The sequence below is a fragment of the Juglans microcarpa x Juglans regia genome, chromosome 1D, assembly GCF_004785595.1.
Source record: "Juglans microcarpa x Juglans regia isolate MS1-56 chromosome 1D, Jm3101_v1.0, whole genome shotgun sequence".
In the NCBI taxonomy this organism is placed as follows: Eukaryota; Viridiplantae; Streptophyta; class Magnoliopsida; order Fagales; family Juglandaceae; genus Juglans; species Juglans microcarpa x Juglans regia.
In genome coordinates, this window is record NC_054594.1 from 47,346,671 (window position 1) to 47,362,280 (window position 15,610).

At 36.2% G+C, this 15,610-nt stretch overlaps 3 protein-coding genes across 4 annotated transcripts; 1 reads left to right on the forward strand and 2 right to left on the reverse strand.

Annotated features, from left to right (window-relative positions):
- The first annotated feature begins 2,235 nt into the window (after positions 1 to 2,235).
- LOC121249445 (dirigent protein 24-like) lies at positions 2,236 to 3,575 on the forward strand. The gene has a single exon (XM_041148482.1). It carries the CDS (start codon positions 2,286 to 2,288, stop codon positions 3,459 to 3,461), a length of 1,176 nt encoding a protein of 391 aa, XP_041004416.1. The 5' UTR covers positions 2,236 to 2,285; the 3' UTR covers positions 3,462 to 3,575.
- Positions 3,576 to 4,534: 959 nt separating this feature from the next.
- On the reverse strand, positions 4,535 to 6,217 carry LOC121248314 (dirigent protein 25-like). The gene is made up of 2 exons (XM_041146750.1): positions 6,214 to 6,217; positions 4,535 to 5,448 (listed from the first exon to the last, which is right to left on the reverse strand). Exons 1-2 carry the CDS (start codon positions 6,215 to 6,217, stop codon positions 4,535 to 4,537), a joined length of 918 nt encoding a protein of 305 aa, XP_041002684.1.
- A 168-nt stretch (positions 6,218 to 6,385) lies between these two features.
- On the reverse strand, positions 6,386 to 10,310 carry LOC121248937. Of its 2 annotated transcripts, none has more exons than XM_041147566.1 (5): positions 10,169 to 10,310; positions 8,601 to 10,030; positions 7,993 to 8,567; positions 7,409 to 7,598; positions 6,386 to 7,253 (listed from the first exon to the last, which is right to left on the reverse strand). In XM_041147566.1, the coding sequence occupies exons 2-5, from the start codon at positions 9,949 to 9,951 to the stop codon at positions 6,652 to 6,654; spliced, it is 2,718 nt and encodes a 905-aa protein (XP_041003500.1). In that variant the 5' UTR covers positions 9,952 to 10,030; positions 10,169 to 10,310; the 3' UTR covers positions 6,386 to 6,651. The 2 variants fall into 2 exon arrangements, with proteins under 2 accessions (XP_041003500.1, XP_041003491.1); XM_041147557.1 differs by having other exon boundaries at positions 6,386 to 7,262.
- Positions 10,311 to 15,610: the final 5,300 nt, after the last annotated feature.

The window sequence follows — 15,610 nt, forward strand, 5'->3', positions numbered from 1 at the left end:
TTTATCCATGGCCATCGTCAACCACTCATCTTCTGCTAGAACCATTGGCAATCGAACACCAACCCATCATACCCATTACCACGAAATCACATTTCTAATGAGAGATGTGCTCAATGTGAGTTACCCCTCATCAAGACCAGCAACCACCAAAGTCACTGGTCAGCTTCCCTTCCAAAAACCATTAGGCCTTTTCCCCCCTAAGGGAGCAATCCCCCTTCTTGGGTCTAATCCCATGATTCCGAGCACCGGACTGTCCACTCAAACGCTCGATTTGTCGAGCATTGGCCTATATTTTCCAGCTAGCTAGAGCTACTCTTTAAGAACTGGAGTTTGGGACAGTGACAGTAATAGAGGAAGAAATATTTAAAGTTGAAGGTTCGAGCAACAGTATGTCCCCAATACTTGGAAAAGCAAAAGGGATATATGTGGCTAGCTCAGAGAGGATGGCAGTAGCCACATCATAGCGATGACTGTATATTTTGCCAGTACTGACTTTAAGGACGGCTTGAGATTTTTTGGGGTGCATCAGACTGATGTTGCAGAGTCTCATATTACAATTATTGGTGGCATTGGGAAGTATAATGCAGCAAATGGCTATGCAACAATTAAAGCCGTGGGTGCAGGGTCTCATGCTGATCGGGATGCAAAAGGAACCAATAAGCTCCTTTTGGTCAATGTATATCTGAGTTAGTAGGACCTTTGTTAGCATACAGTGAATGTTTCTCGGTGATAATCGGGTTATTTGGATCAGTTTGTTTTGAGTAGGATCTTGAATTTCTCAGCAATTTTGTTGGCATGGCATTTTAAATAATCATAAAAACAGAATCATTGTGGGAATTCCAGAAATCACATGTTTGCTTTCTTTTATGGTACTGGAACTCTAAAATGAAGCTCATTGTGGTTCTGAAACAATTCGGTTCTTGTGGAAGCACTGAAGGGATATGACAGCACATGGATGTCAACAAGTCCGATATGTTATCATTTTCTCAAACCATGTAGTTTCATAGATCACTGACTCACTTAACTTCATGTGATTATGCAATTGAAATACCAAACTCACTCGTTTCAAAAGAGGGAAAAAAAAATTAGCTACAAAATGATTACACAAAAATAAATTTACAAACTGATATGATTTAATGTGTTACGTCAGATTATAAGTTATTTTTATTATAAAATAGATCTAACAGATTCTAAAAAACTACATCAGTTTGTGAGCTTACTTTGTGTAGTTTTTTTGTGTCTTTATTAGTTCTAAAAAAAATAGAGAGGGCGAGAGAAGTAGAAGGTGCCAACTGCCAACTGTATCTGAAAGAAACCAGATCACAAGTTTGAGCAATCAAAAGGTTTTCCGCAACAACTTGTCAAGTCTCAGCTAGCCCTATTAAATTACATTAGAGAAAGGATCAGTGTAATAACTACAGATCCTAATAATAAGGAATGAATGGAACAGTCATTTTAGGTGCCACAAAATGCAGACAATATTAACTAGCCGAAGAACATAACGTTGGATAATTTCGTCTCCGTGCCCATCTGTCGTATGGTCTACCCTGCAATCAGGTTATTTCCAGTTATTAAAAGGCTCAGGAAGGCTGTGCGGGTGATTGAGATGTCCACTACCATCCCATTAACTAAGGATAGTATACGCTTTGATACCATCCAACGCAATAAATTCAGTGATTTTGGTTCAACAAAATCATGAATTAGCTTCCTCCGTAGTGCTTTTGAGACTTGATTTTTAAGTTCAAGATGCGTGGAAGAAGTGGCAATTGGCAAAAACAACAGATCCTTTAGGGTGCACAGATATTACTAATACTTTATATGTTGGAAATTTTGAAGATGGTTTGCATTTGCCTAATTGACAAGTAGACAGATGCCAGAAAACTTATCCTATTTCAGTTTAAAATAATGTTACTCATCATCCTATAACGTGACATTAGATGATTAGAAACTATTTATTATATTTCACTTATAAATCTATCATTTAATGTTACGTCATGGGATGATAAGAATTGTGATGATGAGTAGATTTTTTTTCAGTTTATATTAGTAATTTAGTATAGTACCCATTCCATCAAATGTGAGTTAGGTGTTTCAACCAAAACACATCTTAGAACAGGAAGGATGCAACAACTCCATTATATCAGCTCCACTTCTCTTCAGAAACCCTCAATTCATAAAATTCTCCCCAGACTATATATATTTATACACAAAGGGAATACTCCCCCACAGCGCACTCAAAACACAATTTCTTGGCTTTGTTCCTCTTTAGTCTTCACGAACCCAAAATGGTGAAACTTTCCCTTCCCACTACTGCGACTTTCAAAGCCAGCATCTGCCTCTCGCTCCTGCTCATCACCTTTGGGTGCGCCAACTCAGCCAGGGTCCTTGACGAAGTGGACCCAATACCCCCGGTCCTCCCCGATCCACCCCAATTAGCCAATCCTGCCACAACAACTGTCCCAAATGTAACCCCACACGTGGGTCCCACTACGACGCTGCCAAGTGACCAAGTCCCAGCCACCCCCATAGCAGATGACACTGAACCACCACCACCTGAATCCGAAGTCCCCGATATTGACGTGGCACCACAACCGGATCCTGAAGAACCCGACACCACGTCAACACCTATTATTGGAGTGGCACCCGTAGCTGGTCCCACCACCACAGCCGCAGTTGTTCCAACAGCACCTGTTACCGCTACATCCGGTGCCATAGTGGCAAAACCTGCTGGATCAGAAACCCCTACGTTGACCTTTTTCATGCATGACATCTTAGGTGGCACACATCCATCGGCCAGGGTGGTCACTGGGATCATAACTGACACCCAAATCAATGGCCTTCCTTTCTCTGAGCCCAACAGCGATATCTTCCCACTCACCGGTGGGGTCCCATTGACAAACGCAAACCTTAATGGTATTATCAACAACAATAATCTCCCGTTCATTGCAGGCCTCAACGGCGTCGGTCCCCAAGCCTCCACTGTCATCCAAAATGGAGCCAACAACGGCGTCGTTAACGGCGGAAACAACCTACCCTTTGTCACTGCCGGTCAACTACCATCCGGGCTCACACTCCAGAAGCTCATGTTCGGATCACTGACGGTGATTGATGACGAGTTGACGGAAGGTCACGAGATGGATTCCGCTCATGTGGTTGGCAAAGCGCAGGGGTTTTACTTGGCTAGCTCCTTGGACGGGACGAGCCAGACGGTCGCGTTGACAGTGTTGCTGCACGGTTCTGGTGGCGGTGATCACCATCAGGTACTGGTCGAGGATACGATCAGTTTCTTTGGCGTGCATCGAACGGCGTTGCATGAGTCTCAAATTTCGGTGGTTGGTGGGACAGGGAAGTACGAGAATGCGAAGGGGTATGCTACAGTCGAAACACTTCACCCGGAGGATCAGCACACTACGGACGGCGTCGACACAATCCTGCAGTTCGGTGTTTACCTTTCGGATTAGTTTGTGTTGTCGGGTTGGGTAAATACGATTTACCATGTTATTGTATAACTGGGTGTGGCTATTTCATGTCTCATCATGTTATCTTTCAAAGATCTGAAGTTGAATAAAAATCAGTTTTGTATTAATTATCTCGTCGCGTCTAAACTTTGAATCGTTTTGGATGGCAAGTTGCTGCAATGAACTGATCATATTCATAACGGATATAATTTCTGATATATATATATATATATATAGAATACTCTGTATTTTTTTTCTGATCAATAACGTTCGCGTCTTAATTTTTTAATCTAATTTATTACAAATAATAATAAATAAAAAAGTCAAAATTTAGAAAACTTCACGATTAGATTACAAACAAAATTAAATTAACAACTTTTTGCATTACATCATGAGTATGTTAACTAGTAATTAATTTAGCTAGTGTTTGCGGGAATATACTGTTCGTATATATATTTTGTCAATCATTGCACATGACAACAATTACTAAATTAGCAGGTAGGCCTATTTCCAAGATTGATTATTTTTCACCCCTAAGATGCATATATATGATTATGAAATTTAAAACTCTAGCTAGAATCCTCATATCTCAAGGCATTGATCTCCAGAAATTGATCAGAAGATCATGGTTTATCAAATATATATTTTGTCTGGGATGACTAGACTACGTACTCCGGCTTCTGGTTTCTGTTTGGAACCAGTCAGTCTGATCTATTAATCCAGGTAGTCGATCTATATTAATGTGGAAATAAAGAAATCCGATTTTTTATTTTTCGGAGTGAAAGAAACCGAACTAATTTTGTTGGAACTTGCCTCATTTTCTTATTTTATCTTGGTTATTTATTTGACTTATTTGGATGGAAAGGAAAGCAATTTCCTTCTGTCGACGGGATTTTAATTTTAGGAGGATTGAAATCAAAGCTTCCAGTGTTAGAATACACTTCTTTTTTCCCACATTCACAAATAACTGAACATTTTTCTTGAGAGAGGAAATTAAAATATGATCATTTTTCTTGGAATTACAATGGAATTGAAAATACAATATTTGGAAGTCTCAAACACTAAAAGCATCAATATCAGTAAGTAATATAAACAGTGAACTCCAGCAGAGACTCGACCCCATCAGTCTCATGCAGGGTGGTGTCAACGAGGGTCTTAACCGTGGCAAATCCCTTTGCGTTAACATACTTCCCGGTCCCACCCATGATGGCTAACTGCGACTCTGACACAGCCGTTCTGTGGATCCCGAAGAAGCTAAGGCTGTCTGCATAACTCCCGCTCTCAAGCATAACAGTAAACGCCATGGTCTGAGTGGTTCCATCTTCGGAGCACACCACGTAAAACCCTTGTGCCTTTCCTACCAATCCTGATCGGAGCTCGTGCCCCTCGGTCAGCTCGTCGTCGAAAACTGTCATGGTGCCAAACATGAGCTGCTGAAGGGTAGACGCCGACGGGAGCTGACCCCCATTAGCGACCGGAAAGTTCCCAAAGCCGTTGTTTTGCAACACTGGTGATGTAGCGCCACCGAGCCCAGTAAGGAATGGCATGTTGTTGATATCGAGGAGGCCGTTATCCTGGGATGCACCGTTGGTCACTGGGAGGACTGCCCCATTGGGTTTGGCAAATGGGAGTTGGCCGTTGAAGGAAGGGTTGTTTATTATCCCGGTCAGGGGTTGAGCCGAAGGGTTCGAACCACCGACTATGTCATGCATGAAAAAGGTTAGGGTATGGAAGGGTTCAGCATCAATGGCACTAGTGGCTGCAGCCACACCAAGACTAGGATTGGTCTGGCCGGTGGCTGAAGGTACAGGCGTCACAACTTCATCGGTTGCCTCCGGTGGGACGACCGGCACCAGTGGTTGTTCGTCGAGGAGTCGGGCAGAGGTGGCTGCAGTACTCAAAATGGTGAGAGTGAGGAACAAAACAAGGCAGCCTGCGGCGGCCATGGCTGAGCTAGAAAGTATCTGTGGTATTCCGTTTGGATGTAGTACTGTTTGATAAGAGATGTGACTTAATATAGTGATAAGAAGATTAACTTTGGTGTATGTATCGGTGATGGAAGGAAGCAAGGTAAGGGGCAATATATATAGCCTGAGCTTTGAAATAGGAGTTGATGAGATGGATTTGGTGCGTGTTACTTATTAAGGCGAAAAGTTGGTGATTTTATAACTTCCATTCTCTGTCTTTAAAAAATTACAGTGGTTACAGATTAAAGTATTTGTAGTCGTTAAAGAATGATTGTGGGGCGGGAAGTCTCGACTTTAAACTAAATCGTTGACTCAACAATTCCTGTAACAAAAATTATACACATTTTAGTGGGGTGGATATTTAATTTTTTAGCACTTAAAAAAGTCCAAATTAGGAGTCTTTTTAAAATACAATATCCAGCTAGCTTTTAATATGTACATATATAGCTGAAATAATAGAACTCGATTGACAATAAAAATTTCAAATCTAAATTTTAAAAAATATAAATGATGTCATATCGTGTGTTCTCCTTGTCATTTTTTCGTTTTATATATAATTTATTACATATAACACACGGGTTGAGCTATGAAATGGGAGTTGATGAGGTGGAGCTAGTTGACGCATGCTTTTTAAATATTATTATTGCATTAAGATTTGAAAAAATTAAATTATTTATTATATTTTATATAAAATTTTGAAAAAACTGTAATAAAAAAATGAGATGATATCGTTTCTGTATCCAAACAAGTATGACAAAAATGATTAGGCTAGGAAGGGTTTAGGTCACCCATGGACTTCTATAACATTTGTTTGAGTCGCACCCACAATGCTTGCTACTGCAAATGGTTTTTCGAAGCTGATTGGCCTTGCCGGGGTTGGGTGGTTTTTTTTTTCTTTTTTTCTTTAATGTATCTTACTGTCAAAGGGTAATGGCAAATCAGTAAAGTCATCACTTAAAAGAAAAATCATGAAACTTCAATCCCTGAATAAATGTGAACAAAATAACAAAGAATTTGATCCACAGCTCATAATACACATATCTCAAAAATGCACGATCCCTTGATAATATCAATACACTCATATAGGATTATGAACAAACTAATCTATACATATCTCCTCGTCACACTACTACACTCAGATATAAAAACGACTAGTGTATGCATAAAGATATTTTTCTGAATGGTTTTCAAATCATGTAGATATCCACCAAAAATAACACGTCTACTCAAAAAGTGTCCATGCTAATCACCTCTGTCGCAAGCTCATCAATCAATAATCTCTCTATTTCACTACCTATAACATCAATATCATCTCCTAAATCTAAAGAATTCAGTTCCTTTTGCAGCACTTTCACTGTCGAGTCCTTACTCGCTTCCTTTTCTTGGCTGATTAGCAACATCCACAACTCTTCCTCAATTATGTCCTGACTCAGCCTTGGCTTAAATCTCTTGGATATAGGCTTTGCCCATTTGGGCACACCCATGCATGGCCGGAGAATCTCCATAAGCCCTGAATTAATTCGGTCAAAGAGTAGCCTCCTTTCCGGCCTCTTCCAGGAAGCTTGCTCACCAAGCTGTTTTTCTAAAGTCTCAAAAACTGAAAGGTTCATTGGGTATTCTGGAGAATGCCAGGTAGAAAAGTCCATATCAAGGATCCCATCATGAAAACCTGCCTCAGTTAAGACATCAGTAAGGTAGGAGAAATTCCTGCTTTCTTCCACTCTAAATAATCTCATTAACCCTTCGTTTTCTTCAGGGTCATTTACAGATCCTTCTCCGGAATCTTCATCACTTGACACGATCATTCCAGATCCTTCTGCTTGTATTTCTGAGAAATCTGACATCAGAAATTTGCCTCCATAAACCCACCAGGGGGGGGAGGGGGGGGGGGGGGGGGGGGGTGGGGAATGGGAAGAAGATATATACATGGAACTTGAACTAAACGTGGGTGAATATTATGAGATGCAGTCCTACTCGACTTACCATAAATGTCGTCAGTGTTGACAGTCTCTAAGCATTCCAAACTACATGAAAGGTCTTCTATGCAAGCAGGTTCCAGAACCGAAACTGGACTGGGATAATAAGCATCCACCAAGCTCAATCTGGATTCTGGCTCTGTGTGAGAGCACTGTGAGAAAACAGAACCTTCTTCATGAAATCCAACTGACATTACCTATGATACATGATGGAGATAAACGGTTTTGGATTCTAGTGACTGTAGACAAATTTGAACTTTATTTTGAGATAAAACTGAATGAATGAATTGCAACCACATTTGAAACAATACCTTGTTGTAGAGAATTTAAGGACAGCCCTTCTAAAAAACGAATGAAACTGATATGTCTAACATCCTGAAAATATCTCATGATACTTAAAGGTAGAGACTGAACATACAAATGTCACCAACCCAGAACAAGTATGCCAGAAAAATATACTTTTTTAGGAATATGTAGAAATATATTTTTTGGAGCTTACTGATAATATATATAAACTAAATCAAACTAAATCATGAACCATCCTTTTTATTGGTAAATAATTAACCATCTTATTAGAGAGAAACATCAAACCTGCTGAATTGATGTATCCAAGGTATGACTAGAAGAATCAGAATTTGTGTCTAAGATGCAGGGAATTGATTCAAACTGCTCTTCCTTGGAATATCCACAAGGCCTGCCGGCCCCACTCGCAACCTTACCCTCTGCAGCAGTTACCACATCAGTTACCACACTCACTGAGGCAGCACTACAAACCAAGGGCTGAGGAAGCTGCAAGATGTTCTGTGCTGACATGTTGCTGTTATGAAGCTTGTGCTTCATCTCACCTTTCACCACCCATGTGTCCTGTACAATGCAACTATTTCCCATATCAGAGTAAGAAACACTGGAGCTTAACTGAGAACCCATAAAATCCTGATTAGACAGATCCTTGTCGAGTTGGCCCTTCACCTCATCCACGACCACAAGCATATCTTCTGCAATACGTTTAACTTCTAAATCCGAGCAGGGAAAAGGATGAGATTTCTTATAGCTGAACATGTTGTTATATCCTAAACCATCTTTCTGGTTTAAATTTTGATTTCTTGATTTGTGTTGTGCCCAATTAATAGACCTTTCCAGGCTCAAATACCTGTCGCTCTGAAGACCTTCGTGTCTGGTCCTAGTTCTAGGACTCCCACTGGCAGAAGAAGATGCAGGAGGAGATGTGATCATTGGAAAGTTTCTGACAGACCCATCTTTCAAGCCATACCTGTTGACAACACCTAAAAGAACACCCGAGTTCACTTGCACATCATTTGGAGCAGTTTGATTGCTCAGGCCGTACTTACTAGGCTTGTGATGGACATTTCTTGTTCCAATTTCACCATTAGCCGTGGCAAGCAATCCACGCAGAGTACTCGCTCTACCAACCAATCCATCTTTTTGGAACGTCTTATTCAACTTCCATTGTTCCAAGATTTGCTTTTTTGCTCCCCTGGAAACATATGACCCATGTGAAAATGAAAACAAGAACTTGTATCGATTCTTCCGATCAGATAAATTTGAAGGCATCATCAGCTCAGAATCTTTGGAAGATGTGCCATCAACTCTCAATTCTGATCTTGATACCTTAGGTGAAATCCAGATTAAGCCATGCCTTGTTTGTTTGGTAGCGTCCTCTTTTGAATCTACCGGGCATTGCCTAGTAGATTCCAAGCCGTAAGCCAAATTCTTCCCCTCACTGACTTTGATGTCTAATTTCCCATTTTCAGTATTACGAAGCTCTTTAAGCCTCCTATCACCCAAAGGCAAACCTTCACAAGAACAATATGAAGAGAAACACCGTGCATCATTCTCTGCCTTGCCATGGTTTGGTTTCCAAATAACAATTTTTGTTGGGGGATGGCATGCTTCGCTGTTTGACTCCAATTGAGATCTTGAAATTTTGCATATATCATTGATGTCAATTTCGGCATGGGAATTTTGGCCATTGTCGGATTTGTGCAGCAATTTAACATTCCCTTGTACAGCTTCCCTCCCTAACTTTCTACATTTGTCCAGAGGTACACCTTGCCGATCATGGAAGAACTTGCCAAATGAAGAATCTGGTTCTTGGCGATATTTTGGAAAAGGGTCTTTCTTAAAATATGTAGTCTTTGTTGCATCTTGAACTTCCGTCCGGTTTTGAAGCTTCTTATCCACTGAAAGGCATTTTGCATCTAAAAAATCCTGCCTTATGAATGCCAATTTCTCTTCTGATGAACTGGAGCTACCTTTCCCCTCTTTAACAGGGGGATTATGTTGCTTATGCCTACTCAATGTTTCCAATACTCTAAAGATGTAACTTAATTCCTTTCGCTCTTCAATGCTCATCCTAAATGAAGCATGTTCATGGGATGGGCGCTTCTCCCTGACACCTATAGAAGCAACTCTCTGTAAATAATACTCAGAAAGAACTCTTTGTTGTTTTTGGACAGGCTGCTGAGGCTGCAGTTCATCAAGACCCATCAATCTAGCAATAACGCTGGGCGTTCTTTTACTGGATTCCATTTCGCTTGGAAAACCTTCCACTAGTTTAAATAAAGACTCGCAAAAACTCAAGCGCCTTTTAGAAAGTGGAAGTATGCATCTGCGACAAGCAAAGAGAATGCAATATGAAGAAGGGAGCACATGGTAATTACTGCCATCCCATTTATGAAAAAATGAAGCAAACAACTTAGCAATATTGAAATCACCATAAGAACAAAAGCAGAAAAAAGCTACATACCATTTCTTTCTTTGTACAAATAGCCAGAACAACCACGATATCAGGTGCAGAATTTTGGAACATTTGTGAGTCATAAAAGCTCCCTGCTTCCTGGAATCTTGATTCTACAAGAACAGGAAATAGCTCATGGCCTTCCAAAACATCTCCTCAATAAACCCCATGAATACAAATGACTGAAGTTTCATGCAATTGCCATTTCAGATACAAAATGATTGAGACAGCATTTTTTGGTAGGTAGTTATTAGAATAAAATGTAAAGTGCATGAGTAATTGGAACCTACCATCACAGACTCCTACGAAAGAGACAATCCCACATAATAAGCCTTCAAAACACTTGATAGTTTTCAACCACCCTTCAATTCATTGAAACAAAATCATATTGATCCCACTATAATATGAACATCCTTATTATATTTCCACAAGAAACAAAACCCACTCATAAAAAGCAAACGAAAACTCAAACCCCGCTCCCCCACACAAAAAATGCCATGAATCGCAATATTCGACATACTAAGGAAAAAAAAACAAAACCAAGACCTGCATATTGATTAGCAAAACAGAGAAAAGCTTACCTTTTTTTAACAGTTGTCTGCACCATGACAATGATTCTGGATTTTAAAGTGCACCCATAATTCAAATTCCTTATCGCATGCAATGATTCTCATCCAACCTACTCCATTCCCGACGATCATGTATATACCAATAAAGTTCCAAATCACTTCCTGGTCTTTGATTGCAAATCCACCAATAAAAGGGCGCGCCGACATATAGGCAAATTTGGTCAACCATAAATGTTATATAACATAACGTCAAAGATCGCTAGAACTTTTGGACACGCAAATTGGTCGGCCAAGCAAAAATCTGGGCCATGGAAAATAGTTATTTAGTTGGATCCAGAAATGGATTTTAAATTTTTACTAGAAACAGATTTCAAAGAAATCGAGACGTGTGTGAAGATTGAGGAAGAAATACCTGAGAAAATGACGGGAACGATGAGAAAACGAAGTGAAAATGTGGGAGATGGTGGGGTTCAACTTCATTCGCTCGCTCTCTCTCTCTCTCTCTCTCTAATATTGTCGTTTATGAACTTTCGCGCGAATCTTTGTCAGTCCTATCGGTGTAGTTCGCGCCACATACGGTCTCCTTGAGTATTTTCTTTAAAAGGTTGAATAATGAAAGAATTATTTTTATCAATGAGTTTTTTTTATAACAAAGGAGAAAAAAAAAAATTATTCATGTTACATTTTTTGTTAAACAAAGGAGGAAAAAAAAGGAAAATTATTCGTGTTACGTTTTTTGTTTGAACACATATTTTAAATAAGAATATTGCTACTATGATGGGGAGTTATATTTCACTTTATTTTATTGATATGACATCTACAGTGTAAATCGATCCAGATCGGAAGTGATATTCCATCATTTTCTTCAAACCAGACCGAAACTGGACCAGACCAATATCTATGAGTCCATTTGGTCCGATCCAATTATTTTATTATTTTATTTCATTTTCTTTTCAAATAAATTTAAAAAATTATTTAAAATACTAAATTAAAATTAAGTGGATTATATGTAACTAACCCATTATAGTAAAAAAAATATTTTATTATAATTATATTTATGATATTGATAGTTACTACTTACTAACTTAGACTTTACTTTTTAGTATGCATAATTATTAATAATGTCATGCATTTTATATATGGTTAATGAATATCAAATAATTTTATCATACATAAATTATTCATGCTTTCTTGCAACTTAGGTGTGTAAAAAAAATTACCTAATTATTTTAATTAAGTGTAAATAGTAAAGTATACATGAATGTATGATGTATTAACTATTTACATATAATGACATAAATTATCACATGATTTATGATTTATTATTAATTGATAGCAAATATTATTTTATATATTATACGGTCAATGATAATAAATTAGATGAAAATTACATCATTAACTTATATAATTACTATATAAACATAATATATTAAATTATTACAAATATTTTAAAAATATATAGAGGAGTTCGGTCCGGTCCAAAATTTATAGACCTCGAAACTAGACCAATTTTTTTCGGTCCACAATTTGCGAGACCGAGACCGGTCGGTCTCAACTTTGGTCTAGACAGAACCATTCGGTCCAGTCCATTTTTCAGGTCCAAACCGAACTCTTTACACCCCTTATAACGCCACGTGACATCATATGGTAATACCATGTCAATAAGACAATGAATAGTATAATTGCGATGGCATTGTAGCATTTATTTTTAAATTATAATTATCTTACATGATTTATATAAAAATAATTTTTAAAGTACCATTATATTTATGGAAGAATTCGGTCCGATTCGGTCTGTCCATAAAAGATTTTTGGGACTAGACCAAACCCCTTCAGTCCAGAATTTTTCCACTCTGGATAGGACCAAACTCCCATATGAACCTGAGATCCGACTCAGTCCGACCCAATACCAAATGGGCCCATTTCTTGACATTGGCATTTTGCTAGTCAAATTTAGGCTCAAGTCCTTACTTTTATCCCATTTTCAACCTAAATTATTGTTAACATGCAAAAAATTGAAAAATATGCAATATGCCAATAACATCTAAACTCTAAATAAAAGAAAAATATAGAAAAAACAGAAATACAAATGATCTATATCCATCCAAAAAGGTTATCAATTGTACTAATAAAATAGAAAACAAAAAATAGAGAAAAATCAATTGATAAAATCAATTATTTAAATTAGTAAAATTTAAATTAAGTAAATTATTTAATGTGGATTATGTAATTAACTCATTAAAAAAACTAAAATCTTATAATTATATTTATGATGTTAATTGCTAATTGCTTCGTTTGGAATGTTAATTCATCTCAACTCATCATTACAACTTTTTCAAATTTCAATACAGAATATAATAAACAATTCAAAATTTTCAAATTTTAAAATAATAATAATATTAAAAAATAATATTCTAACAATATTTTATCATCTCAACTCAACTCAACTTAACTCAGTTCAACATTCAAACGCAGCCTATTATAATAGTTATGCATGATGGGCTATATTAAAATTTTAACATTTTGTATATGATTATTGAATAATTGTCATTGACCATATATGCTTTATACTTACTTGTAACTTAGGTATTTTACAAAATAAATTATCTAATAAATTTCATTAAATGTAGATATTAGTAATTAGTTAATGGTGATAGGTTAGTTAATTGATATAATATATTAGTTAATTGATAGCATATTAGTAATTGCATATTTAACATTTTATATTGTCAATGTTAATAAATTAAATAAAAATTACATAATTATTATATATAATATCTTAAAATATATTCGATCGGTCCGGTTAGGCCTGCAAGGTTCTCGGTCCGGACTGGAAAGATTGACCGCCGGTTTCGATTTTTCTTTTACAAAATTTTTGGTTCTCGGTCCGGTCCCGGGGTGGGATCTTTTCACCCCGAATTTCTATTCTTTTCTTTTCTCTTTCCAATATCTAAGACATTAGATTTGTGCGATGTCTGTTTAGAATGCAGGGGACATTAGACATTATATGGGTTTGGTGGCTGGGCCCAAAGTTTTTGGTCTTAAAGAAAGATGTATTCTTGGGCCTGAATGTTGAGCCCATAAATTTATGCAGGCGAGTCTGCTATTGGCCATCGGTTTTTTTTATACATTCATCAACAATTAAGCCTGACCAAAGTCTCGGTTTGATTTAAATAAGTTTTAGAGTTTGTTTGGATTGAGACTCTCACTACCATTTATTATTATTTATAAATTTTATTATTATTTATAAACTATTTAAATTCATATGATCTCTCAATTCAAACAAGGCCTTAAAGTTGCGAGTAGGCCCAATTTCAGCCCACGATTGTGGGCCACTCGTTATTATTATGACGTTAAAAGGTGGGGAGCAAGAGAAGGAGATAAGATGATTGTAATTTATGATGAAAATGAGTGAAAGAGACTGCTAATAAAAAATAATCGAGTGAAGTATACTCTTAATACTCTATTGATATATTTCTATCATTCAAACTTCTAACGCAATGGAAAATTATTATATTTTCTATTAAACTTCTGACGCAAGGGAAAATTCTTATATTTTCAATCATTTAATAGAGGGGAAGTATCAAATATAATTATAATCTTGTATTTTTCTTATAGATATCAACATGATTAATTATGATCATTAGCGGAAATTAATTATTTATACTTTAAAGTTTTTATCTCAATTTAAGATATGGAGTAACAGAGATATAGACATATAAAAAGAATTTTATTATTCGAGTTAGTGTAGAGAACACATTCATTGTCAACTATATTTAATTTATAATAAATATTTAAATTAAATTAATCATAAATAAATGGCACTTGGTGTTTCAAACAATATTTTAAATTACGTTCTAGTAATCATTTCGATTTAAATATTAGAATGAAATATTTTGATATCAATCCGTTCCAGACTTCCAATGTACTATTTTGGGATTAACTACATGTTATATAAATATTTATATGTATATGTGTAGATACGTGGAAGGATTGAAGATTTATATAATAAGTATAAGTTGGAAAATCCACAAACTTGAATTGAGACACAAAAAATAAATAATAAAAGAATAATAGATAAATTATTACAAATAATGATATTTAAAAAAAAAGATTGATGGGACATATTCTTATAAAAAAATTAAAATTATATTAATACATTTTATATTATATAATTAATTAAATGTCATATAGATTTAAAATTTATAAAAAAATTATAAAAATAATTTGAAACTGAATAGGTCCCGAAACGCCAATTATGGCCGGAATGGTCGAAATGGATCAGAATTTAAAGAGTAACAGAACAAAGTGGTAGAGTGTATCGGATAATACACAAATGAAAAATTCCGACCGAAATCGAACAGAATTTAAAACTACTGTTTTGAAGGATTATAATCTATCCAGAATCATGAATTTCTGCAAATAAATGGCAGGCGATATTTATTTAATGTGTCTAGAATAGCAGGGATTGGTTAGAACATTAGTATTGGTGTATGCATATATATATATATATATATATAAAATCATATCTTTGTAGAATTTTTATATTGACTTATGCATATTTGAGATAAAATAATTTTATTATTATTTATTTTTTTTTTAAAATCAAACTTTTTATATATTATATTAAAAATATAATAAAATACAAAATATATATAATATATTATAATAATAAAATAAATATACAAGTGAAGGTTTGTTGTGTTGTTGAAGGAGGGAGAAAATGAAAGGATTGTGAGATAGAGTGTGAGGAAAGAGAAATAATGATTAAAATAGAATTTGTATGGTAAATAGTAATTATTTAAATTTAGATAAGTACTGTTCATAAGTAACTAAATATTTAGATATATATAAGTTAATGTGGAGGATTTTAAGATTATAT